Source organism: Sitodiplosis mosellana, unplaced genomic scaffold (genome assembly GCF_009176505.1).
Source record: "Sitodiplosis mosellana isolate CC-2019 unplaced genomic scaffold, AAFC_SMos_1.0 Smas_scaffold_38, whole genome shotgun sequence".
Lineage (NCBI taxonomy): Eukaryota > Metazoa > Arthropoda > Insecta > Diptera > Cecidomyiidae > Sitodiplosis > Sitodiplosis mosellana.
In genome coordinates, this window is record NW_022595280.1 from 78782 (window position 1) to 101316 (window position 22535).

Sequence of the window (22535 nt, forward strand, 5' to 3'; positions counted from 1 at the left end):
GTCGGGCAACACCAAATGAGTGTGTGTCAAAGTTACGAAAATGCGCTACGTAAAATAGTGTGCATAAATGAGTGACAGACTCTTGTAATCGGTGCATTTGCTAGCAACACACAAACAGCTTCTGATGCGTGTACTGTGTGCATCGATCATCGATTCAAATAGGTTCCATCTGCAGCAAATTGCTGTGAAAAGTTTTTGTTTTTTTGAAGAAAAATCTAACATTTCAATTAGTTCAAACGTTGTTTAATACTTCAATCGAACTTTGAGTCGTTTTCCCTCGTAAATTCGGTGTGAACAGTAAAACAGTGCGGAAATTGTGTTAGCAAACGGAGTTTGTTTTGACAGTAAAGTATCGATTTGCATATTTCGGGATTTCGTTTTCGATTTTTTTTTTCTCTGTCTCCAATTTAAAAAAAACAATGGATTCGACTGCCTTAAGTCTTGACGACATTATTAAGAAGAAGAAGATCACAAAAGGTGGTTTTCGCAACAAAAAACCGATCAACAAAACCAAGAATCCGATGTAAGTACTAAATTGCTGTTTTTTCAAATAAACGAATGGCGTGTGATGTGACTAATGTGTGTCAAACATATTTTTCTTAGTAGTTCTAGTGGCGGCGGAGGTGCGGTCAAGAAATTTGCACCGAAACAAGTTGTCAAAGCCAAGCCGGTTCTGGATGCTCGTAATAAAATCATCCAGAAGAATCGCGCTAAGATTCATGATGCCCGTGATAAATTGGCACAAATCGCAAAACGTAGTGGTGATGCACGCCTAAAATTGTTACAGAAGAATATCAGTTTTTTGAAGAAAGTCGGTGAATTGGATGGAGCTGTCAGTGCATTGAGGCGCCCTTCGAATCCAAGCGGTGGTTTGAAAACAAAACGTGGTGCTGCAGCAGCAGCCTCCTCATTGAAACGTGCTCAACCATACCAAGCTCGTGTTGTCTCGATCGATGATATGGGCATGGATGTGGATGATATGGAGTATTTCCCGACCTCGACTACCTTGAGACGTACGGTGAAGAATGAAATCGCATATGTTCCCAGCACCAGCACAATGCCACCATTGCCAACGTTCAAGTACATTGAACCTACACGCCGAATGACCACAGCCACTCGGCCGGTCGACTACGAAGCTGATCCATTCGATTGCTATGAGGTGCCAGTGGCACGTCCGTATGACGTTTCGGAGCCACGCAATTTAAACCGATCAGTGCTTGGTACTCAGATGGACTCATACCAACCCAAATCGATTCGTCAAAGTAATTTGGAATATGAACGATCGTTGCCATCACAATACAAAAGCGGAAGCAGTTTGATGTCGAACAAACGGTATATTGCCGATGAAAATTCACACTTATCACATGAGATGCGCAACCGTTTGCAACGCGCTCCCGATAATACACAGTCAGCTGGTATTTTCACGAATCCATACGCCAGCAACTCACGCGAACGACTCGTCACAAACGCTGGATATCGCATTGTTGTCAGCAATTTACACAGCAGCGTCAGTCAGAGCGATATTAAGGTTAGATTTTTAAAGCACTTTGGTGAACTGCTGTTTTTGTTTTTCATCTTGTTTCGTTCTAATTCATTCAATTTTGTAAATGCTTAATAATATTAGGCCTGAATATTATAAATGATTGTATTAATTCAATTTTCTTTGCAGGAGTTGTTCGAAGATGTCGGCCCACTGTTTGATGCTCGGCTCGTTCGCACCGGAGTGGCCGAGGTCATATTCGAGAAATTGAAGGACGCACAAACTGCTGTTGATACTTACCATAATCGTCAATTAGATGGACAACCAATGAAGTGCTTGCTGGTCAATCCACGTTCTTCAAACAAACCAACTGCTCCAGCTATCAAACCAACGAAAAGGTAAACAGCAAAGTCGAATATAAGTCAGCTGATTGAAACAGCCCCAACTCTAAAGTAAAGTTCATTAACCCTGATTTTCAATTTCATTCTCTCCATTTGCAGCAATTTGACCAAATCCAGCAAAGTCGAAATTGACATTGATGCATTACACAGCGTCCTCTTCCGACGCTCATAAATCAAAGAGGAAAAATCATTCAAAACCAGATTGAATCAGAGCCAGTAAAGAGATGCAGAATCCTTAGATATCGAACCATATGCTAATACATAGCATATTTACTCAGAATAGTTAGATGATGAGAGAAGACTCTGCACTCTAAATTTAGTTTAAGATGATTTTCATTCGACTAGATCAAACAAAATATTAAAAAAAAATAAATAATTTAAATGAACGCAATATTTAACAACAACAACAACAACAACAACAACAACAACAAAAAGCACGGGCCAAATGTAAAATTCTGTAACAAAACTTTAAAGAAGTAAACAATAAAAAAAAGGAAATCAACAGAAATCCATTAAGAACGCAATTCGTAACGAGTATTGGTTTGTGTGTTATTTTTTCTTAAAAGTGGTGCACATTAACGATTTATTTTCAACAGCGAATAATACTTTCGAATTAATACAATGGTAACATTTCAAGTTGTAAATATCATTTAGCTTCAAGAAAACAGAAAAAAGGACGTTGAATAAAATATATTAGTAACGAAAAAGAAATTTAGCGTGAATTTTTATTGTCTGGTTTCATTTAAACTTCCTTCAAGACAGACGCGCCCAGTTGTGATTCATCGACTTTGGTCGTTGTGAATCTGGGCTTCGTAGTTTTTGGCAATCGTGCCACCGATTCCATTGATGACGTCAGTGATATTGATCTCATTGAACTATCTGCTTCTTGATTAGTCGACGTTGAACTGGTTCGAATGCTGTGTGCCCTCTGCTTTGGGAGTTCAATATATTTTTCTTTCACGACAATTGCGCCGGGAGAACGTGGTAATGTGCATGACAATTTTATGTTCGCACAAGATTGTGTTTTATTGTCATTCGGTTTAATATAGTCCGATTCGATGTCAACATTATCTTCGGTGTCAGAAATCGAGCGCTGATCGACCGACATAAAACGTGAATATTCATAATTGCGTCGAGGAAAACGGTTGACTGAATCTGACTGTGGCATACCCGAACTTGGTCTCGAACTACCAACGGATGACGTCGATTCGCTGCCGTGTATACTCGTTTGTTTTGGTACTTGGAAATTGGTGCTGCGCGGTAATGTGCATTTGGTGATGTCTAGAAGCGGTTCGGGACGATGTTTCGGGGAACTTTTGTTGATTATTTCTTCCAGCATCTTCGTGGCGGTGCTTATTACGCCTTCCGTGTGTTGAATTGTGATTGGTTTGGTTTCAGTTGGGATGGTGGAGCATTCAGTGGAGATTGTTGAATCATCGTCTTCTTCGTCTGGAGCCGTTGTTATTGGGAACTGTTTTATGCTTTGCAACGGTGTCTTTAGATCATTTTCCATGTCAGTTGACTCTTCAGCTGTTGCCACCAAATGATCAAAGCGAAAGTGAGTCGCAACGGATCCAAGTTCACCGTCTAAAGTTGGAAACATTTGCGAAAGCGCATCCACGGACGGCAAATTTACGCTGTAGGCGATAAATGAGAGGAATATTTATTGTTGAATTAGGAGATAATTTTAGTATAACCAGTTAGTTATACAACAAATGTTGTTAAAAAAAAATCATTTCCCAAAGCAATCAATATTATTAAATTTGATCAAAATTTACAAAACGAAAATATGGATAAGAGGTGTCTGATTACCTCTCGCTACTAACGATGCTGGCCGACAATTCGCTCCTTGAAATACTATTTTCGGGGCTTGACGGTCCACCACTTGACATCGCACTGAAACTACCTGTCATGCTCGATTGGCCACTCCAACAACCTACCCGATCAACGTTCATCAAACAGCAAATTGAAAATAGAATACCAAATTCAAGAAATGTACACCGGACCCGAAACAAAAAAAATCAATCAACCAACTAAAGAAATTTAGTGTGGAATGAAAAAAGCGAATATATCCCATCACCCATGCCAGCTAACCTACCTTTTGACACACAGCCGAACAAAATAACCGAAAAAAAATTTCTCTTCTTTCTAAATTGTTTTTCATGCTTTTCTAGCGCACGCGCCACGACCAATATAAATGGTTCGCCAAAAAATATGCAAAATATACACGACGTTGACAAGAAATATAAAAAAAAAACAAATCAAATGAATGAGCACAAAAGCAGAAAATGCAAATATTTAAATGGGCTTTCATAAATAAATATAAGTTTGTCTTTTATTTCCATTGTTTTGTTGCAACTAATCATAAACTATGGTCTTATCAATTAAACCGCTCGCAATAAATTAAAATTTACTTGTTCGGAAGAAACAAAAATTTCAAGTCATTCTCATCTACTTAATTTATCAAGCAAATCAAGATCATTTGTTCTCTCCTTATAAAAATATAATATAAATCGAGTTTGATAAAAGATGATTTTGAGAGGCAACGATATGCAAATAGGTCTAGCACCTATATTTTGGATGACATATAACGAGGTAACTGGTAACATACTTGATCTAGTATATATATATATGTATAATTGTGTGCTAAGCACATTTAAACAATTGGCTAACAACGACAGAGGCGTGCTGGATTTTTTGGAAAACTATTTTATGTACTAGACATTAACTCGGTTCATTTTATTTCCTTGTATCAAGAATAAAGTATGATGATGAGATTAAATGAGTGGCCCCAAACAAAAAAAATGTTTGTTATTTAGCTACTGATGTCGTGCATAAATTGGTGATCAAAAACTGTTCGCCTCGTCATTTTCCGGCAGTTTTTGTTCGGCTACATCGTTTTCATCCTTTGCTAACTTACATGTCATCGGGCCAGGCGTCTTTTCAGTCAGGGAATTGTGCGGCGTTTGCGTTGGTGTAAGCAATGGAGTCGATGGATATTTTGGCGGTGACGAGGCTGGTGTTTTGAATATGGTTGTTGTAGTCATTTTCTCCAAAAACGCATCCAATTGCTTCAGCGACAATGCATTGTGCAACGTTTCAAGTGGCCTGATCGGAGGTACGCCGCTAAAGAATCCTTCGAGTGCTGTGAACAATTTTTAATCAGTATCTAGTTCTATTTATGAGACTGTCTCTAGGGTTGAGTGCTAATTAGTTCAACATAGTCAAAAGCACAGAGAATGAATATTTGCTATACAAAAATCCCTGTCTTGTGCTTGCGGCACAATGAAAAAGTAAAGTGATGGAAAACTATGGTTTTTTTTTTTACAATTTGAATCAATTATTCGTCTAAAGTGAACGGGAGGACGAAACAAGAACAATAAACACACAATGTTTGCATTGTATACACATTTTGAACAGTGCATATGAAATCAGCAAATTTGGGAAAAAAAAGGTTGAAAAGTCAAAAAAAAAGTAACGGAATCTATATACAAAATATGAAACACAATGTGTTTCAATAATCACCAGTTTTTGGAGACCCAAAAACAAATCGAACGAAAAAAAAAACTTAAATTTTGAATGGAGAAAATAATTTGTGAAAAATATCTAAACAGAACCATTCGAATCAAAGAAATAGAATTATTGAAGATTTATTTGGATGAAATAAAAATACCTGATGGTGATGCCGTATTGATTTGATGTAAATTTGGTGCCGATGAGCTTCCGCTAATGACCGCCGTGCTAAACAACGAATTTGTGCTGGCCATTTTTCTACCAAAACCGCCTGCTATATCCATAATTTTAAAAAATCCCATCTGGCCGATGCTGTGCCTTTGCCGTCGGCCCGTTGAACATTGTGTCGTTTGTGTTGCGTCTGAATTATGTATTTTTACGATATTCGGATGAGGTATGGTCGTGTTATTAACATTCGTTACAATATTAGAAGCGGTAGAATTAGAAGAGGTTGATAAATTTGATTGTTTTGTTAATGTGTATGCATGGCTACAATTGGAAGTAGTGGGATCGGACGATAATTGCGGCGATGATGTGACGATTTGCTTTTTATGCACATGATGCTTGCAAAATGCATGCGAATTGCTTGAGTAATGTTGCAATTCACGTGGTCCAACAATGGCCGAATGTTTCGGTAAACTATTATCGCTACCACCGCAATCAACCGTTGTTGTCGCCACATCGCTGCTAAGCATAGCCTTTCGCATTGCCTTCAAATCGGACATTTTTGGCAATGCATCGTTAATAAAAATGCGCGGTGGCTTCGATTTTTTTTGCTCGCGAAAAGCGTGATAGTCGTTAAGGCGTTCTTTGAAATCGGCTGAAAAAATGTGGCTTTCATTGGATGGATAGTGACCATGACCATGGGGCAGGGGACACGAAGCCGATAGTACGGGTTCGGTGAAATGGAATTCTTCATCGGTGTCACCATCAAATGAACTCATTTGCGTTGCAGTGAGCACGGGATCATCGTTGTCGGTTAGCAATTTTGGTAAGCATGTACATGATAGAGGGCGTTCATTTGTAGCCGATGGTGACATTTCATGGTTGGATGCTACATTTGAATCGTAATGGTCAAAAGTGGTTTTAGTAAAAAGTTCTGGTTCGGGTGATTCAGGGCACTTGATAAAGGAGATTAGTGAAAGCGGTAGCTCATTCGTGGCTGACTCATAGGTCGAAGCGGCGGTTAATTGAGTCGATTGAGACAGTGCTTTGTACGGATCAAAATCACGATCGAATACTGCTCAATTGCGACCCCGGCGCGAACAAACCATGAATTCAAGCAAGAGGTTTAGAATTTTTTGTTTCATTTTCCCATTAGAGCAACATTTTTGTTTAGTATTAGTGGAACACACACGTTCAGCACGTAATGTTAATTGAGTGAGAGCAAGAGACAGAGAGAGATAGAGAACGAGCCATTGAGCGAGCGAGCGAGAGATAAAGAAATTTTCGTGATGAATCCGACATTGAACATTTAGGAATCGCATTCAAATCAACGGGAATAAAAAGAAAGTAAAGAAAAGAAAAAAAGATGTTGAATTTTTGCTCAAAATTGTGAATTGTTTTGTTTGTTCATGTACTACACATCAAGCAGCAAATCCAAGTGGCGTGTGTGCTTTTGTTCAGTCTTGTTAGAATTCCATAAGCAAAAAGAAAACACCAGAAATCACCCAACAACAAAGTTTGTGTGTAAAGCAATCAAATTTTATCAAAGCCAATCAATATCAACGTAAATTCATGTGCTGTTTTTGTGACTGCATGCTCAAACTGATTCTACCAGGAAAATTGATCGCAATATAATCGTTTTTTTGCTTTTGTTTTAGTTTTTGGTTTCAAACCATTTGCCAATTTCCGTTAATTTTGAATATTCATATTCATTATTGTTTTTGTTTACGAAAGAAGGATATAAACAATACGCAATTTAATTCTATTTAATTAGATGCACGAAATACACATGCCATATTAAGGGGTACATTTAAATGGAATTCCCAGAGTAAGAAATGGAATAGAATGAACCGAATTGTTGGTTGAAATCCATTGGGTTTGTCCATATTTCAATTGTATTTGCATTCCGGAAATTTGGAAAGAATTTTGTTTCGTTTTTTTTTTTCGTTGGAAAAATGCAAATTTGAGTGTTTTTTGCAAATGTGATGCAGATTCAACAGATCATAACACGTAAAGGAAAAGAAAAATGAACTTTCCAATGATAGATGATTTGATTCGTTAAGGATTTATTGGCTGCTCGGCGAGAAACGTATGAAATTGAATTTGCGACTGCTTTAAACTGAAGCAGTATGATATTTTGGGGTTAAAGCCAAAACAACGCACTGATTCATATTCAAAGCAACAATATCCAAAAAAAATCATCGTTTAAAGCCATTCCTCAGCGGCCAGCCAATAAATCATCACTTTGACCGGCAATTTTAAATTCCAAAGACACGGACAAAACTAGACCAGATGAGATATCTTTAAATATTTTTTTTTTCATCGATTAATCGTGATTGAATTCGTTTCTTGCAAAAATAAAAGTAAAAATTAAATTGATTTGTTTTGTTTTGTAAAAATATATGAACCAATTTTCTTTGTTGTTCAAAATTTTCGAAAGAATAACCCAAAAAAATATTACTTTTCAAAAAAAAACAACACGCTGCATCTAAGCATTAAATGATGGAAATGAGCTTCGCTAGCGTTCGTATTTTTTTTAAGTCCATCAAAAATCGAAGTCATATATTATTCCCAGCAAAAGTAGCTGATGAAAAAATGAACGAAACAGTGGAGTGAGTGAGAATTTAAAAGAATGCTATAGTTCAATTGTTACAATTTAACCAAAACACATATGTTGATTCCACTGTTTCGTTCATGGATGGTTGCTACTTTTCCCCAAATCAATTGTGTTTCGCATGAAGATATCGAGAGTGTGATAGCAATAAACTCTTAATTTATTGTTGAATTTACCTTCTTTGTTAACAGCTTGGAGGCTTTTGTAGCGCGAATAGCCGGCTGTAATAGCAATTGGTTTTGTTGTTGATTTACTTAGTAAATAAAGCGTTAAGTTTTTGAGTTGTCGTTTGAAATACCCCTTAAGCATTTGAAATTGGAAAAAAAATAACTCAACTCCCGATTGTTTGTTTAGCGAGAAAGAAGTTGGAAGTGAAAAAAAGTGTTTTGTTTCTCGGTACCGTAAAAGAAAACCGAATCAAATATCAAACGAAATAAAAAACCACAAGAAAAACTAACAGCAAATTTATATCGGTTTAGCATGCAATGCATCCACGCCAATTCTGGACTGGAAATGGTTAGGGTTTATCGACAGGCTAACGTTTATCAATTTCGTTTGGTTTTTAAGTATCTAGCTAAATTTCGATCATTTGTGGTTTTCATCATCAGCTATTGAGAAACACTGATCGGGGTTAGTTGGTTGGCAAATTTTCGTTTAGAAAAATCATTTCTTTTTTCTCTTGGTTTTGGGTTAAGGCTAACGACGAAAACGTGCCTAAAGCGGTTAGAACAAAAGAAATGGCGCTAAAACAACCGGCAAAGCATTACCTTTGGATTTTTCACCCTGTTCAAGTGAACGTGATCGCAACTCTTCGGGACTGTTTTGTGCTGATACAATCGTCGGAGCATTGCCTAATGAACCAACTTGAGCCACCTGTTGCGAGGCCAATTCCTCGGTTAAACGTTTTGCCAGATTGATCGCTTCCGATCCGCATACCTAATTATTAATTAGATTTTTATTATTAATTAGATTTTTGCACATTATTTTATCTCTCGCATACAGTGTGATGCATTCCAATTGGAATTGGCTTCGAAACACGTGAATGACGGTGCTTGCTTACGATTCGCGGTGGATTTTCCAGCATATCCGTCGATTCATCACCCTTCAAAGACATAGATTGAAAAAAAAACCATAGTTTCGTCAGTGACATTGTCTCAAACTTACAATGTTGAATATTACTGATTTTTGATTAACCGTTTTCTTTTGCTCATCTATCGGACTGTCACTTTCCTCTTCGATTCGAGCCGGCGCTGAATCATCTTCGCCACTCTGGAAAGGTTCAAAATAAATCGATTAATCGAATTCAACTTTGATATTCAACTTCAAGTATTTTACCGTATTTTTGGAAGCAATTGAATCATTTCTGCTGTGTGGTCGGAAGCCAGGGCCTTGTAAAGAACAAAAATGATGAGCAATAGAATTGAAATTTCCTTCCCTTTTTCATACCTGGAGGAAGGTTCTTCTGCACGCAACAGTTAACACCCGGACTGAAGTGTAATTCCACATGGAAGCGTTCTTCTGATAACACGTTTTTCGTTGGATCTTCGTACAACATGATAACAATTTGTGACATATAATTCAATTCGGACACGATGGAGATGTATTCCATGGCTCTGCGCCATTGTTCATCAGTCATAACGTCTACTAAACCACCCGATCGCAGCACCGTCAACAGAGAATGAATGTGGCTTTCGCTGGTGAAGTAGAGTCGAGTGCGAACATGTCGCCCGGGGCTAGTTACACCATGGCTATACCGTGGATTCAAACGATTTACACTCTCATTCCCAACTTCTTCAATGTTCCTCTGCAGATCGGCTTTCACTTTTTTCAATAGTGGCGTGCAAATTCCCGTTCCAATTGTCAGTTTCTCTTGAATGGTGATTCCATATTCTTGCGGTATCACAATGTCGGCCAAATATTTGGCATATAAATACAGCTCTTCGGCTTGTTCGTATTGGAGTGTATGTTGGTTATGCTGAAGATCGTACTTTATGCAATCTGAAAATGATAGACAAAGTTGTTAGTAGTTTAATTGTGATTTCATTTTAAAATAAAATCCGAACCGTAAATATCCGGAATCTTTGAAATGTCAAACTTATTCTTGGTGGAATAAAAGTCCTTTTCAATTTTTCCCCATCGTCTTAACATTAAATCCCATGTTTCGCCATGGTAAAGGATTGCGTCACGGGTTTTCGGGTCATCCTTTTTCAGCCCGATAATGGTGAGCAACGATTTGATGAGCTCATGCACATGGGTGCAACATTGAAATGGATTTTTCACGAAGTTTATTGCTTGATTGATGCTGATGCTATTCGTTGGATTTATTGCTATTTTATCTTCGTCCGAGAAATCATGATCGGCTTGCATTAACTCGTGTAAACGATTTTTTGCCCTAAAAGTGATTTAAATTCGATTTCAGGGTAATTGTTATCAAAAATTTCGGTTAAATTTGGTTACTAGTATAGTGGTAGGAAAATCTACTTCGTTTTATTCTTTTGAATAGCACTTACATATTCTGCACTTTACTCGATTCACAATCATTGTCCAGCAGTCCGTTTGTATTAGCACTTTTAACCATTTGTACTAGAATCGGTGTCAATTCACCTTCTAAAGCTAATAACCCTTTTGCAAAAGCGGCCGCCGTCATTTGCACACGACCTTCATCGGATGCGTATATTTTTAGGTCATGACGGAACGTTGAATGGAGTCGAAGCAGCCCCAAGCCTTGTGTACCAGATTGATCATGTCTGGAAGTACCCTGACCACCTGGATACATACATCGAAATATTCTTCCGAGTTCCTCCGCTTGGATTCGTCCCGCTGGTATGAACAAATAATACATGTTAAATGTTACAGTTAAAGTTATGTAGTATATTAAACATATGCGTAGTATAATCGTTAAAAACGTATAATACGTACCAGGAGTTAGCTCTCCACCTACAATTTTCCCGTTAATAAAATATATATTATTAATAATAAATAATAAACTAAAAGTTCGGTTAAAACTATTAACGCCAACATATATCATAATAACAAGAAATACGGTTAATGAAATTGAAAAAAAAATTTGCCAGACCTAAAAAATGTTGAACAAAAATGTGACTGGCAAAAACTGACAAGTTTTTTGTATGAAATTTTTTTTTTCAAATAGCATGTTGCAATTTACTTTTGAAATGTACCTCACATTAGTTCAAATGAAAGCCGTCATGTAATCATACGAACAGCGCTCAAATCGTTTTGTAGAATTTTCATACAAAATGACAGTGAGGCACTTTTGCAACATGCTATTTATCAACCGTTACATTTTAATAAGATTTTATCTTAATAATTTAATATCGGTTATGACATATTATTAACATAGCGAAAATGTCAAACTGTATCTTTACCCCATTTAAGGATTAAAACGAGTGATGGCCCCTTGGTGTCACCTTGACATATCATAAATGAGAAGAAAAGGGTCGAATTAATAATTTTTGCAGTGATAATAGACACATTTGCTAACGAATAGAGAACATTTTAGAGAGTGCTTGGATAGGATAGGTAGAGAAAAGATTACAGGGATGTACCACACACACAAAACATCTAAAAAATGTAACCGAACGTACAAGTACTATTTCCGTTACCATCATCTGAACTCGATCCTCTCGGTCTTCCTTTCGGCTGATACTTCATTTGTACTTTACGATTTATGCCCGAGAAATGACCATACCTGAAACAAAAAGACAAGTCAATAGACAAAAAAAATATGACAGAATTGAAAACTAACTAATCTTTTACAAGAAAAAATTCACAAAAAGTCTTACATTTCCAAAACACTTTTCAATTGCTCTAATTTCCCTTGCTTCTCTTCAACTTCCGAATCGGCTGATTTAGTTTGAATCTCTGTCAACAAAAATCGTGCAATATCCAAAATCTCCTGTAGCTGTTTGGGTCGTTTCAATTTAATATGACCATGCTTGTAACCGTCGTATTTTTCAAATATTTCGAAGAATCTGAAAGCAAATCACAGGTAAGAATTTGAAGAAAATTCAATCTTGAATTGGAATGAAGCGGTATCAAGCTTATTAATTTAATTTCCCAAATTTTGTTAATTTAATTACAATATTTCTAGAAGTTCAACTCACTTTGGATGTTTGACTTCAACTTTCATTTTCTGTTTTGGTGTACGATCACCGTGACGAATAACCGCAACGACACATCTCAATTCCATCATTTTGCCAAATGTCGTTGGAACGATTGGCGGATCTGAAAGCAAAAAAATATTATTATTGCTCAATGCAAGCACCTAGAAAGAACTTCGATGTAAAACTTGAATTGTTTTTAAGGAAAAACTCATTTCGATTTTTCAGAAAATTTGCAAATCATTGTTCAGAAATTCTTACCATCCAATTGGAATGGAACCGACCATGGAATGTGTAAGGTTGGAGTGAGTTCACGCAGAATCATGTTGCCGAGAATTTTGGCGCAATCATCATAGTATTTATTTGAATTTTTAACGAAACTAAATCCATTCACATCACATACAAACGATTTGCCATTGGCTCTGAAAGCAAGAAAAAAAACAATTATTATTACATTGAACAAACATCTTGATTGAATTTCATTGCAAAACACGCTATAGCAACACTCATTTTAATTTCAATAAAAATTCCAAATCAATAATCGCTGGGAAATTCGTACCTCAACAAATCAAAACCGCAAACAGTTTGCTTAAAAGCCATGCACACTTTGCGCGAAATGAGTTTTTCCGCATTGCTCAGAATGACTGGGTATCTAATTTCTTTGCCTTGACTATCGCGTTCGACTTTCCCATCAAGTGCTGGGCTTTTCCTAGCCTCCGCATGTGCATAATCGGGTCCCACCGTATAGACTTTAACATCGGTACCATCCGTTGGCATAAAATCCTCATAAATAAATGAACCAGTCTTGCGTACTCTAGATTCTGGCGAATAAACACTACTTCGGCTGCCAATTTTGCGGAACAGTCGTTGACTTCCACCACCCGCTGACGTTGGGTAATAGATGTAAATATTGTGATCTTCGGCTGATACAGGTTTCTATATGGAAAAACATTCAATAAATTGATCGTTTTGCAAAAAATAAAAGTAGCGAAAATGCTAAAATTATTACCTCCACGAAAGGTTTATTAAATATAATTCCATTTACTTCAACATGATCCTCGGATTCGACTAATTCGTGTTCTAAAATTGGAAAAAGATATATTTATGTAATTGTTTCCATAGAAAAGTATCATTCAATAACTTATTGTGTATCATTATTTATAACATGTTCCATATGAGTGTTGTAACATACGTTTTGGATCGGGTGAATCACGATCAAGTACGGCGTAACGTGGAATTTCAATGCCAACACTTTCAAGCATCGAATAGACTTTTCGTCGATCTTGAATGTCGATTTGCATGTGCAAATTGTTGATAACGTACGGTTTGCGTAGCTGTGCATACTGTATTGCTTTTTCAAGTGGGAAACCTTTTGAATGAAATGATACTAAACAATCACAAATTGGCCATTTTTCGACGGGATCCTGAAACAACGGAAGTTATTTTATATTATCGTTGATTAATCAATGTTTGTCAAGTATCACAATTGATAAGAGTTGATATGAAATCAGAAAAACAAATTATCAACCCAACGGAGTAATTGCTAATTTGATAAATGTGATGTAGTTAAACCAACCTTCAAAATAACTTCTTCTTCAAAAACGATCATGTGAATGTAATCGAATTCGCGGAGTCGTGTCAATATCTCTGTCATCGGTTTAGATTGTGCTTTCTTGGCCATAGCACAGATGCCGACCAGCACCTGTTTGCCGGAATTTGATGATGCGCTGCAATCTGAATCGATACCATCATTGGGATCGCCTCCGCACAGGTCAATGTCACCCTGAACAATCGAGCAAAAAACATACATTTTCACAGTCTTGATTAATTGGTCATTTAATTAATTATTATTTGTACACAATAAATGCACACAGTGCACATACGATATGGAACTAGGCGATCGTATAACGTTCATCATATTCATTTTTTTTTTCGAATTCAATCACACAATTGAAATAAAAACCTACATTGACGCATTCATCACAATAGCAAATATCTTCATCGTCGTCTTCTTCTTCACTGTCATGACCGTAATAAATGTCTTCATGTGAATGGCGCAATTGCGAGTGACGGAGTCTTTTTAATCGCCACCAATCCCTTAGCCACGACCATTCCATTGTTTTCTTAATGCACTTTGCATAAACACAACTAAGTATTTAGGATAAAAAAATGTTCGCGTTTTCTCTTCACCACTGCTCACTTTTGCACAATTTCCATGTGCGTCACCGTCCGTTTTTTTCTATTTTGATTGAATGGTGCACCTTAATTGTCTGTGCATTATCGCATATATCATTTACAATGTCTCTTCTTCTTTTTTGTCGTTTTGGCTATCAAGCCGTTCGCGTCATCAATTGTTCTAGTTTCTGTATAATAAATTAAAATTGTCAGGCACACAAACGAACTGAACACTGTTGCTCATTCTCTCTCTCGATCGAATAAATTGCGATGAAAACAGTTTCGAATTATCTCAATTCGGTTTTTCACACGTTCTCACTCTATGGTCTGGTTTTGTTCGGAGATATTTGTCGACTAACTTTAACTCGAGATTTCTCGGCCAACGATACCGAAAAAAATTGATTTGAATTCGATTTTGATCACAAACACACAAATTGAACGTTGCGCATTGAACGCTTCGATTCGCAAGTGTTTGAACGAATGAAAAAACAAAAAAACACGCAAATGCCTCTGTTGTGTTCCTTGAATGGGTTCCCTCTCGTCTCTCTCTCAGACACAGCTTTTTCGGAGCTCAATGAATACAATTTCGATTCAGTCACGTACGATGATAGATTTATGATGTTTTTATTGGCACTTAAAAATGCAATTCTAGTTTTGATGCAATAAAACCAGTTCGTCTATTTTTTTGCACATCTTCTATTTTTGTTCCCTTTATTGGGTGCGGCAAATTGACGAAAAAACACATCATAATGTGTCGATTGAGCCGAATAATCGTGCGCGAAAGGACAAAAAAACAGATTCATGGAAATGGCACTTAGAATTTGCAATATAATGACGAGTAAAATATTGCATTCGCTTACACCTAATCTCAAAGTCGTTTACCTTTCACCACTGGTGCCGCTCGAGGCAATGTCAGGTTGGATGTAATTATTATTCTCTCTCTCTCTCTCTCTCTCTCTCTCTCTCTCTCTCTCTCTGACGCAGAAAAATGAAATAGTTTGCCGTTGACAAATTATCATAATATTCAAATTCAATCAAGGATTAGCACAACTGAGTAAATAACAACATTTCCTCGACGCACACACACACACACACACACGGCACACATGGCATATAGCACATAATAACCGTATCTCATTTCATCTAATTTATGCCAATCCACGAGAAAATCAACAATAAATTAGAATCATGCGCGACCGCATAGCCACCGAGTCAAGTCACACACACACATATTTTTTTTTACATAATTCAGCGACAGCACAAAAAATTCATTCTATTTTTTGTCTTTCCGCTGTTAATTAATTATAATTTGCTAATCGAAATGTCACACAATTATTCTAATTAGTCGACTTAACCTACACCGCGCTGCTAATGACAATGTAAAATGAGTTTTATGTAGTTTTGATATCAATTGTGTCGTTGTAAAATAGAGTTATTTTATCGGCTGGATTTATTCGACAATGGGAGCAATATTGCACACAATTTGTAATGAACATCATTCAGTTTTAAAATGAACATGCATCGCGCACAATGTAAGCACACAATGTCAAAATGTAAATAGAATTCATGAGCGTTCGAGAGAGAGAGAGAGAGAGAGAGAGAGAGAGAGAGATTCACATGACAGCACATCGAATTGAAACTGTTTATTGAACGGCTATAAATGTGAAGTTCCGTGAAGGCGGCAGCTGTGGCGACAGCGACGACCACACACACATTCAGTGACAAAGTAATTAACGTGCTAAAATAACTCCACTCGTTCGTCGGAAAAAATCGAATAGAAATCCGTGCAATTTTGGACTTTTAAATTGTGCTTTTATTACAATTCGCGAGAAAAGCATTTAACAAAAAATATGGTTATTAAATGGAATTAGCGTGACTTGTGCATTGCAGACAACAAGAAACACTCGGAATGAGGTAAGACAAATCAGCTGACTCGAACTCGTGCATATGAATTTATTTATGACGATATAAATCATACAATTCTTCCATATTTAGACCACATATATGACCGAATGGAAAGCCAACCGACACACACTGAAATCCATTCGACGGCGACAGCTGATTCGATTCCAATTTATTTGAACCGCACGGCCGTTGAGCGGCGTTGGGTGTGTGTTGGTATGTGCGTGTATCGGTGAATGAGCATTGACATTGAGACTCGGAAATGTTTACCATGGTTTGGTTTTTTGTTGTTGCTGTGTTATGAAACGAACGTAATTCCAAAGGGAACCCGACCACCGTGTGTATGCGGTAATCGACCACTTTGCCTTTTATTCATGATGTCAAACATAATTCAACTTCAATAACATCACGATTTTGAACTCGTATGATACGCTTTTGTGTGTGTGTGTGTGTGTGTGTGTGAAACTTGTACTCAAATCGAATGCGTGAGAAACTTATATCTCACCGTTGGTGAGGCTCCTTCAGTGCCGGCGTTCAACAGATTAAATCGAAAACAAATTATGCGGCACACATACAAACACACCAGAAGTGCGTGATGTGTTTTTTTTTCTCTTGCTAGTTTCGATGCTGCCATTTCGATATAATGAATGTTACGCATTTTTTTTGGTATGTTTTATTGGGCAAATTGGCTGAAAATTTTCCATACCTTTTTGCCAGGTAGATTCATGCGTCACACTAAATATCAGCGCATTCATCTTCGATTCGATCAGTTTAGGTTCTTTTTGTTTTCGTTTTCATTCGATATTACTCTATGTGCTTCACATTCACATCAAACGAATTCAATCAATATTTCACATATAGATGTGTATGACGCTGAAATATACGGAAAACTAATCAGTAATTATCGTTGAAATCGTTTTTAATGGCATACTTGCGTAGACACAAAAGCTGATTCAAGTACACAGAAGGAGCTGAACGTACGCATATTATCAGCTCTAATATAAGTACGCATCAATATAACAAACACAAAGGCATCGCGTTTCATTATTTCTCATGATCATCATCACTTTGTTGTTGATGAGAGATGGGATTTTTGTTTAATTTTTCGTTCCCTACGCGCGTCGCTGTGCCAGAAAACAAAAACGAATTGAGAATGGTAATAAGAATGAGAACAAAAACATAAGTCCGTGAGATGTGCGTCTTTATGGTGTATACATTTGTCGATGACTATTTTTAAGTGATTTCAATGATTTTTTGTTTCTTCAAAATTTCATGCACGACTCCTTTATTTCCCTCATACTTATTCGCTCTTTGTTGTTGTTGCTACTGCGGCATATATGCATATGACACACAAAGAGACAAATCATAAAGAATGTGTCGACACATTCTGGGATTAATGTATACAATTTCATGTGATTTTTCGTTGATTCTTTGGGATTTCGATACTTTTTTCTTCTGCTCTTTGTATTCATCAACAAAGATGAATGAACGACAGCCAAGAGAGATTCCTACGGATTTGAATACATTGTTGCAATTTTTCGTTAATCACGAATAATTGAGCGGAACGTGTTATTTTCAGAGAAAACGAAATAATTGCTCATCGAAATTGTTATGAACAACATAAAAGTCGTGAGTTTTTACAGTAGTTCGTTGAGGGCGCACGCGTAATTAACAACAACATAATGAACACAAATGCCTAGCAAATGAATTCGCGAAAGTAGTTAAACAACGAGAGAGGAACTGAACAAAAAAAAAGCGTTGACTAATTCGTTTCCGAAATCCGATCAATTTCCATATCACACACATCACTCACTGTTCAATACACCGTTCTCCTTTTTTACCAATATTTTTTTTAATCCGATTAATTACACTGGCGTCGAAATAGAGTCGTGGCATATAGCGAAACGAGTATCACCTCGAATCAGGTTTAACTAGTAGCACACAAAAATGCAATGAATTTCTTTTCGATTTGGACACTTTCAATATTCATACGCAATATTCATTTACTCTTTGTTAGTCGCGCGTGTAATCTTTGTAGCGTTTTTTTCCGTCGTCATTGTCGTCGTCTTATTTCATCATCTCAATAGCTCGATGTTATGTTTGATTAATTTGTTTACTGTGTGGAATTTCTTATTTTATAATATTTTTTTACACGAAATCGTCGATTCGATCCGAATGAAACGTAAATAGCGCGATAGATCGCAAAACGACCGGCCGTTCGTATGCCATTTCCCATACTAAAAACCAAAACACATGATTAGAAAATGTCAAGCGCGCTTTCAGAGAGTTCGCTTATATTATTGGAAATAATGTTTGCTGTTCAATCACTTCAAACCGTTTCGTTTGTGTATTTTATGTACGTGTTTTTCTTCTTTTTTCGTATTCTTTGTCTCTTTCACTGTTTTGTTTGCTCGTATGCACAACATCAACACAACACAGTCACTGAATCCCGACTAGCGACATTCAATCGACGTTTTCATATGGTTCGCTCTCCGTTCACACATGTGTGCTGTATGTACGGAGTCAACGCAAACGAATGAACAAGAGTTTAAATAGATGTGTGAGTGCATCCGTACGTTTGTTATGATTATTGTTTTGCTTCATTTCGTTGTGTAACATTGTTTCGCTTCAAATCTTACGGTTTTATTTGATTGTATGTCGTGTTGATCGTTTCCCTCCGATTTTTTTTTTCATATATTTTGCGTTCCTCGTCGTGAGAGTGTGTGTGTGATTCGATACACGTTTCCCATTAGAACGAAGAAGAGAGGCCAAATCGAAAAGGAAAACAGTCAATTATAAAAATAATTCACTCTCGACACAAATCCAACCACATTCCAAGAGAAAATTGAAGATTATATCAAGACGTTACGGAGGGAAAAAAATACAAACTTTGGGCGTATTCGGATGAACGGTTGTTGATTTTACCAAGAAAACGAAAACCACTTCACCTTCGATAGATAGTTTCTTCTAAATATTTGCACCAAATTATTATCGGATTATTATGGATATGAACACACTTTTTCAACTTTTTATTTTACGGTCGATATTTTTTCCCCTCTATCGAATTATTCGGTTATCTCAAAGAATCTGAGATAGGATTTTTTGGTGAATGTCGTTATCAGCAGGACGATTTGTTTTTGTTTGCAGCCATTTTAATCTGCGATGAAAGCAAGAGAAAAACACTTCGAAACATTGTTGTGCGGAGGTCACTATCTAGTTTCTTTGGATTGTTTGGCTAATTATGGTCGTTTATCATGCCGTTTGCTCTCGAAAAACGAGCTCAAGTGTATGTGGAGAAGATAAAGTGCTGTGCATGTGAGTTATGTGCGCCTGGCTATCGTGTACAAAATTGTATAAGCCTTTTTTTCGCATGTTTGACATTCATACATTCAATTTGGAGTACGCAACGTACTTGTACATACAGTCACAACGGTGTCGTTTGTATATGCGAAGCAACAAAGTCCGTCACTGGTTCGACTACTTCGCATTAATCAAAACCAAAAAGCAATTGGTCGAATGTGATAATAGGCAAGCCTGTGTGGTGTCAACTGAATCGCACACGCCAAAACATTGGTCAGTATGAGTGAGTGAGTGAATAAATTCAAGTTCATGTTTACGTAAATAGTTGTATTCGTATATTGAATTCGCAAGAGAGAAGAAGAAAGAAAGGTAAACAAAACACCGGCATTGTATCTCACGTCACATGCATAACATATATCTATCTATTGTAATGTTGATGCTTCTGCCGAGAACAAGCATCAGCTCAAGTAGTTTGCAGCATCTCAAGTGAAGTGTAGTTTGATAACGGCGCGCTTCCAATTGTGACTGATTGCAAGTCGTTTTCTTCATTCGTTCATCATTTTTCACACACTGCGCCCGTCACACACTTTTCCTTTTCGATTCCACATTTTAAATGTAGCATTTCAGTCATTCAAAACAAGAGTATGCATACATATGACATATGTGCTAAGTTGTGAGCGTGAATGACATTGAAGGTTGTTTGAAGTGTATTCGGCGCAAATTGAATCGAATCGTTAATTTATTCATTCCATATTTTCAAAATTGTGAATCATTCATTTTAACAAACTGTGAATAGTTGTAACATCAATAGAATTTCTTTCAATGCTTATGCATTCATTAATGAAGAACCAAGTATGACTTCGTGCAACAAACTCTGACACATTGATGTATGCATTGTGATTGACCCATAAACAACGACACTTCATCTACAAAATCGATAGCTTTGAACGAATCGTACACACATAAAAGTAAATTTCTGTGATGACAAAGCATATCTAGAGTTCACTAACCTCATCGTAATCAAAAATAAAATCCATTTTCTCCTGTTCCCTCGAATTCTCACTGCGTTACTTATTTACACTTCACTTCACCTCACCTCAGAGAAGTAAAAATTTTACATTTATCACACGGCAGACGACAGAGGATGGAACTATTTTAGAGGATTATTTGATTCGTTTCACTGTAATTGTTTTTACGGTGTCAGAATTGCATTTTCCACACGAACGAATCGATAGAAGAAAGTTAGTAGTCCAGAAGTTTCAATAATATAAAAAAAGGAAAATCGCGTAAAAATAAGAAGACACTTAGAACCGTTCTCACACACGACAGATGAAAAACAAAAGAACAACTGTATCGTCACATTCACACACAACGCTTTAACTTTCGCAATCAACTGAATTCGACTGAGTTATTTTTAACAGCGATTTTACTATTTAACAGAACGTTTAGATTGTTTAAAGAAATCTTTCGGTGTAACGCTTTGTGCCACAGCGCGCTTTTCTTTGGCGCGGTTTGTCATTATATTTTCGGTTGTCTCTTTTTATCTTTGCGAATAGCCTGTCGATGCGCTAACATGTGAGCAGCAATAACAACAAAATATATGTGCAAAGAGAGAAAAATAGCGAATTTATTCAGCACCATGTCTCTTTCTCGCCACCGTTACGCCGCACAGCGCATACAACTTTGCAAATAAACCTCAGACAGGAACAGAAGCTAGAGAACGGCGCTATTTTACATTGATTTTGCGAATTATTTGATTGGTGCCGCGGCAAACAGATCGTAAGCAAATCGATTTGTTTTCATTTGACTTATTTCATGTTTGTTTTGCGATTCATCTGTGTTTTTCCCATCGCTTTTTTTCGTGCTCTCAGTTCGGGCGAGAATCACGTTCGTAACGACAAACACCGAATCAGCAACTTCTTATTTAATTGCTAATCTATTCGCAATCAGATAGATAGAGACCACATGTGCTGCATATCGAAGCTGTTCATTCCATAAATGAATAATACGCTGTTGTTCATTGACTCGTTCGCTTCTTTTCACTTTGGTCGATAGAAAGCATGCGATTCACTCATATTTCGGGTGATTGAATGCTTCCTATCAACATTTTGTGGCATGAAGTGCAGCTGGATGATAGATAGCACACGTGATATTATTACAATTTTTTCCACTGTGATGGTTGTTCGATGTTCTTTCTTCGTTTATTTGTTGGTTTTATTCATATTTACATCAAAATGTAACTTTTTTTTCCCATTTATCGATCCGCTTTCTATGCTTGGCATGAGGCTTCGAATTTCTATTTGCAAATGAATTAGCCAAACAAGCTCGCGTTTCCATGGAACAATCCTTTTTGAAGGTGTAAATGAACGAAAAAATGTTCCATCGGTAAACAGAAACGGGCACGAGTGCGGTACATGGGATTGTCATGCAAATATTGCATGAATCGCGTGTGTTTGCTCAAGGCGAAATATAGCGATAAGAAGACGCAATTGTTTGCACCGAAAACCATTTAGACACCGACATAACAAAAGACTATCGATCCCTAAATTGTATACTAATTTCACTGTCTTCATTTGCATAGCAACACGCAAAAACGTATTGGACAAAACATACGCGCAGATGTTTTCAATTTCACGAAAACGTCGTTTCATATCGTGTAATTCGGCAATTTGTTTGGAATATAAAAAAGAACTTACGTATTGAACAATGTTACCATCTTGACCCACATAAAATCCTGGTCGATTCTGGTTCTGTTGACGAAGTCCCTGGTATCCACTTTCGAGTTCTGTGTACGACATTTTCCGCCTATCTCTCTGTTTCTCCCTGTGTTGGTCGACGCAATTTACGGTCGTACTCTATTTATT

At 37.0% G+C, this 22535-nt stretch overlaps 2 protein-coding genes across 52 annotated transcripts; one reads left to right on the forward strand and one right to left on the reverse strand.

The window, feature by feature from the left end:
* Nucleotides 1-34: 34 nt before the first annotated feature.
* LOC129569569 (polymerase delta-interacting protein 3-like) lies at nucleotides 35-2405 on the forward strand. 2 transcript variants are annotated; one of them, XM_055448553.1, is made up of 4 exons: nucleotides 35-523; nucleotides 604-1528; nucleotides 1670-1878; nucleotides 1981-2405. In XM_055448553.1, the coding sequence occupies exons 1-4, from the start codon at nucleotides 420-422 to the stop codon at nucleotides 2051-2053; spliced, it is 1311 nt and encodes a 436-aa protein (XP_055304528.1). In that variant the 5' UTR covers nucleotides 35-419; the 3' UTR covers nucleotides 2054-2405. The 2 variants fall into 2 exon arrangements, with proteins under 2 accessions (XP_055304528.1, XP_055304529.1); XM_055448554.1 differs by having other exon boundaries at nucleotides 55-523; nucleotides 607-1528.
* Nucleotides 2406-2422: 17 nt separating this feature from the next.
* On the reverse strand, nucleotides 2423-22501 carry LOC129569563 (inositol hexakisphosphate and diphosphoinositol-pentakisphosphate kinase). 50 transcript variants are annotated; one of them, XM_055448506.1, is made up of 24 exons: nucleotides 18213-18788; nucleotides 14262-14657; nucleotides 13871-14077; nucleotides 13487-13718; nucleotides 13304-13374; nucleotides 12854-13230; nucleotides 12556-12716; nucleotides 12298-12418; nucleotides 11977-12165; nucleotides 11797-11882; nucleotides 11560-11601; nucleotides 11093-11110; nucleotides 10684-10993; nucleotides 10237-10565; nucleotides 9620-10171; nucleotides 9509-9561; nucleotides 9353-9442; nucleotides 9174-9275; nucleotides 8941-9109; nucleotides 8350-8394; nucleotides 5555-5755; nucleotides 4802-5026; nucleotides 3694-3817; nucleotides 2423-3518 (listed from the first exon to the last, which is right to left on the reverse strand). In XM_055448506.1, the coding sequence occupies exons 2-24, from the start codon at nucleotides 14409-14411 to the stop codon at nucleotides 2624-2626; spliced, it is 4749 nt and encodes a 1582-aa protein (XP_055304481.1). In that variant the 5' UTR covers nucleotides 14412-14657; nucleotides 18213-18788; the 3' UTR covers nucleotides 2423-2623. The 50 variants fall into 50 exon arrangements, with proteins under 50 accessions (XP_055304481.1, XP_055304478.1, XP_055304474.1 ...); XM_055448503.1 differs by having other exon boundaries at nucleotides 9368-9442; nucleotides 11779-11882; nucleotides 18213-18668; XM_055448499.1 differs by having other exon boundaries at nucleotides 9338-9442; nucleotides 11779-11882; nucleotides 18213-18652.
* Between the last annotated feature and the right edge of the window lie 34 nt (nucleotides 22502-22535).

Coding starts and splice junctions, on each gene's coding strand:
- LOC129569569 (XM_055448553.1), top strand. CDS start 420: ATGGATTCGACTGCCTTAAGTCTTGACGACATTATTAAGAAGAAGAAG. Junction 524..603: donor AACAAAACCAAGAATCCGAT/GTAAGTACTAAA, acceptor TATTTTTCTTAG/TAGTTCTAGTGGCGGCGGAG. Junction 1,529..1,669: donor TCAGTCAGAGCGATATTAAG/GTTAGATTTTTA, acceptor TTTTCTTTGCAG/GAGTTGTTCGAAGATGTCGG.
- LOC129569563 (XM_055448495.1), bottom strand. CDS start 14,411: ATGGAATGGTCGTGGCTAAGGGATTGGTGGCGATTAAAAAGACTCCGT. Junction 10,172..10,236: donor AAAGATTCCGGATATTTACG/GTTCGGATTTTA, acceptor TATCATTTTCAG/ATTGCATAAAGTACGATCTT. Junction 9,276..9,337: donor AATCAGTAATATTCAACATT/GTAAGTTTGAGA, acceptor ATGTCTTTGAAG/GGTGATGAATCGACGGATAT.